This window comes from Choloepus didactylus, chromosome 18 (assembly GCF_015220235.1).
Source record: "Choloepus didactylus isolate mChoDid1 chromosome 18, mChoDid1.pri, whole genome shotgun sequence".
Taxonomy (NCBI): domain Eukaryota; kingdom Metazoa; phylum Chordata; class Mammalia; order Pilosa; family Megalonychidae; genus Choloepus; species Choloepus didactylus.
The window spans coordinates 50,425,260-50,429,237 of NC_051324.1; the positions used below are offsets into that span (position 1 = coordinate 50,425,260).

The following is a 3,978-nucleotide window of genomic DNA, read 5'->3' on the forward strand; positions in this document are numbered from 1 at the left end:
CAGTGTACTTACATTGCTGTGCTACCATCTCCCAAAATTGTGTTCCAACCACGCACTCCTGTCTTCTCCTATCACTCTGTAGTGCTCCCTTTAGTATTTCCTGTAGGGCAGGTGTCTTGTTCACAAAGTCTCTCATTGTCTGTTTGTCAGAAAATATTTTGAGCTCTCCCTCATATTTGAAGGACAGCTTTGCTGGATATAGGATTCTTGGTTGGCGGTTTTTCTCTTTCAGTATCTTAAGTATATCACACCACTTCCTTCTTGCCTCCATGGTTTCTGCTGAGAGATCCGCACATAGTCTTATTAAGCTTCCTTTGTATGTGATGGATTGCTTTTCTCTTACTGCTTTCAGGATTCTCTCTTTGTCTTTGACATTTGATAATCTGATTATTAAGTGTCTTGCATAGGCCTATTCAGATCTATTCTGCTTGGAGTACACTGCACTTCTTGGATCTGTAATTTTATGTCTTTCATAAGAGATGGGAAATTTTCATTGATTATTTCCTCTATTATTGCCTCTGCCCCTTTTCCCTTCTCTTCTTCTGGGACACCAGTGATACGTACATTCTTGTACTTTGGTTTCATCCTTAAGTTCCCATAGACATTGCTCATATTTTTTCATTCTTTTCTCCATCTGCTCCTTTGCGTGTAGGCTTTCAGGTGTTTGGTTCTCCAGTTTTCGAGTGTTTTCGTCTGCCTCTTGAGATCTGCTGTTGTATGTTTCCATTGTGTCTTTCACCTCTTGTGTTGTGCCTTTCATTTCCATAGATTCTACTAGTTGTTTTTTTGAACTTTTGATTTCTGCCTTATGTATGCCCAGTGTTTTCTTTACAGCCTGTGTCTCTTTTGTGAAATCTTCTCTAAACTTTTTGATCTGATTTAGCATTAGTTGTTTAAATTCCTGTATCTCAATTGAAGTGTTCATTTGTTCCTTTGACTGGGCCATAGCTTCGTTTTTCTTAGTGTAGGTTGTAGTTTTCTGTTGTCTAGGCATCTGACCTCCTAGGCCACCCCAATCAGGTTTTCCCAGACGAGAACAGGCTCAGGTCACAGGAGGAGGAAATATTCAGTATCTGGTTTCCCTGATGGTTTTTCTTAGAGGGTTGATACACCTGTGCTTTTCTGCCTGGCAGGTGCACCTGTCAGCCTGTCACTGGCTGGTGTAAGAGGGTGTGGCCTGTGGCTCTCCTCCCCCAGGCTTTGGGGTCTGGTTCTGGAAAGGCAGGCAGTGGAGCTGGGCCCCTCCCTTTCCTCTTGGGAAGCTATGCCCCCTCCAGAGAGGTCATCTGAATATCAGTAAGTTCTTTGTTTCTCTGACTCTGCTGATCAAAGTATTTTCATGTTAAAATGACTGAGGCTTCTTTACTGCAAAGTGCTGCAGGCTGAAAATGGCTGAGGTTTTCTCCACAGAGAGAGAAAGGGACAGAAAAGCTCTCAGGTTCACCTGTCAGCCAGAGATAGCACCTGATCCTCTCGGTTCCCTGTCCTGAGACAGCTATGTCCCCCGACTCTCCCAAGTTCAGTTGTCACCAAAAGCCTCTGTCTGCTTGTTGAGGATTCGCTGTCTGTATTGAGCAGTTAACATTTAAACCCCCAGTTGGATTTTGGCTGAGAGAGTGCTGCTCTCTAGCACCACGCGGCTTCCATGAGGGAGGGGCTCTTGGCTCTCAGCACGGGTCTGCAGTTTTATTTACAGATTTTATGCTGCGATCTTGGGCATTCCTCCCAATTCAGGTTGGTGGACGATGAGTGGACAGTCACCTTTGTCTCCCCGCAGTTAGTCCAGGTTACTAACTAGATTTTGGTCATTTATGAATTGTTCCGGGAGGGACTAACAGTCTTCCACTCCTCTCTATGCCACCATCTTAGCTCCTCACATGTTATCTTTTATTCATGCTTTCTAATTTCCCAATTTTCATGAATGAAACTTGAATGAATAAAGCATTGTACTTTTAACCAAGGTAATATTCTTTATTAGAAAATACTTCAGTGCCCTCCAGTTCTGTGAGTCTAAGGAACCATGAATTAATCCTGATCTTGGTCTGAAAAATCACACAAATTTATAAAACATAGCTTGATATTTGTGTTTAAATGTGTATAAGTTAATTGTGATGTATATTATATTGAAATATAAAATTATATATAATAAATATGTGTATATCTCTAAGTGAACATTTTGAGCCAGAGTAGGTATATTGATTCTAAAAATAAATCAAAACCTTTGTTATTCTCCCTTCCTGTTTAGAATATGGGGGAACAATTGGAATTAAAAACGCCATCTGGTTGAGTGCATGTTTCCTCAGACACCCTCCTCCTCCTTATGTTTCTCTTGCTGTACTCTGTAAGTCTACATGTGAATGTGTGATTTATTAACACATACCACCACTGTTTGAAGACCTTCTGAAAGACCATTCCTCTAGCTAATAAGAAAAAGAAATAATCTTTTGTACTAGATTCAGAGATCCTGATTTCTATAACTTTCTGGTTGTGAAAGCACTGCATGAGGTCTGGAAACGGTAATGGAGCATGAACCAACTGTGAGGTCCTTGATAACCCCAGTTATTGTCTCTTTCTATGGGAACCAGCCTCCACTGAACCCAATCAAATTTCCTAGCATGGGATCAGAAAAACAGTGTGGGGCATCAAACACAGATTGAAATCTTCCACATGACTTTCTTTGAAATATATATTACTAACACACTCAATGAAGAAAAAGAAATACGTTTGTGACATCAAATTGATATACTTTATTAAACTTTAGAATATCATTCCCATTTCACAGGAAGTACAGTTTGCAGGCTGGTGGGGTAGAGGAGGTGACTGTGTCTGAGAAAGACAGATGGTTCTTCCATGGCCTTGGCAGCATTAAGCCTCAGACAGTGGTGTTGAATTCTTGCTGAGGGTCAATCAAAAAGCAAATTTGTTCCCCTGTTTCTTGGTCAGGTTTGTATTTTGGCATCCTCAGTGGAGAGGTCAAGGGCTTTCAGTTTTGAGTGGAATCAGATAAGTCTGTGAAGCTCAAATATTTGGTAATGCTGATAAAAGTCAAATAAAGTTCCATAACTTGTTACTGGCCCAGGGATGGCTGAAGAGATAATTAGTTCAGAGTCATTGTATCCTCAACAAGTTGACAATCAGCAGCCTGGCTTTTAGCAGGTGGACTGGCAGCAGGTGGGCTCACAGCAGGTGAGCTCACAGCAGGTGGGCTGGCAGCAGTAACAGCAGCAGGCTGGGCGGCAGCAGGACTGTCCACAGTAGGATGGGCGGCAGCAGGAGGCCTGGGAGTGGTGCAGCTGGCAGCAGGATGGGGGAATGCAGCTCACCACGCAGCAGGGGGGCAGGCAGGTGCCCTCCACGCGGCAGTCTGGGCGGGTCCACCTGGTGCGGCAGCTCACAGCTCCAGAGCCACCGTCCTGGCCATAGCCGATGCCATAGCCGAAGCCACCTCCGGTCCCACAGCAGCTGGTCCCGCAGCAGCTTGGCTGGCAGCAGCTGATCTGGCAGCAACTTGGCTGGCAGCAGCTAGACCCACAGCAGCTTGGCTGACAGCAGCTGGTCTGGCAGCAGTTTGGCTGGCAGCAGCTGGAGCCACAGGTCCTGCAGGTGGAGCAGCTGGGAAATCCACAGAAGCTGGTGTTGCAGCAGGCCATGGTACCAGGAGATGGGTTGAGAGCTGGGCTGTTAAGTGAAGTTTCTGAGTTTTGGCTGTGACTTCCACATCGGGCCTTTTATAATCCTTGGCCAGTTATTATTTATGCTTTTCCCAAAGTTTCTTCCTTGTTTGCATTTAAATAATTTGTCTCTGAATAATAATTGTCCTTTCCTTGAGTTATTTTGTTCAACCTTCTGAAAGCCTTTAAAAAGTTGGTTTTATTTTGTCTTCAATTAGGATTCTTCACCATGATCAGGTAGTCATTAAGTTTCATTGGGTGCTCAACCTCTAATACCCCATATTTGTTAAAATTTGCTTGTTATCCA

The 3,978-nt window shown here is 43.7% G+C and overlaps 1 protein-coding gene across 1 annotated transcript; it reads right to left on the bottom strand.

The window, feature by feature from the left end:
* Positions 1–3,149: 3,149 nt before the first annotated feature.
* LOC119513096 (keratin-associated protein 1-4-like) lies at positions 3,150–3,650 on the bottom strand. Its single transcript, XM_037807976.1, has one exon. The coding sequence runs from the start codon at positions 3,648–3,650 to the stop codon at positions 3,150–3,152; it is 501 nt and encodes a 166-aa protein (XP_037663904.1).
* Positions 3,651–3,978: the final 328 nt, after the last annotated feature.

Bases quoted from the DNA above. Each gene is read 5' to 3' on its own strand.
- LOC119513096 (XM_037807976.1), bottom strand. From the start codon at position 3,650: ATGGCCTGCTGCAACACCAGCTTCTGTGGATTTCCCAGCTGCTCCACC.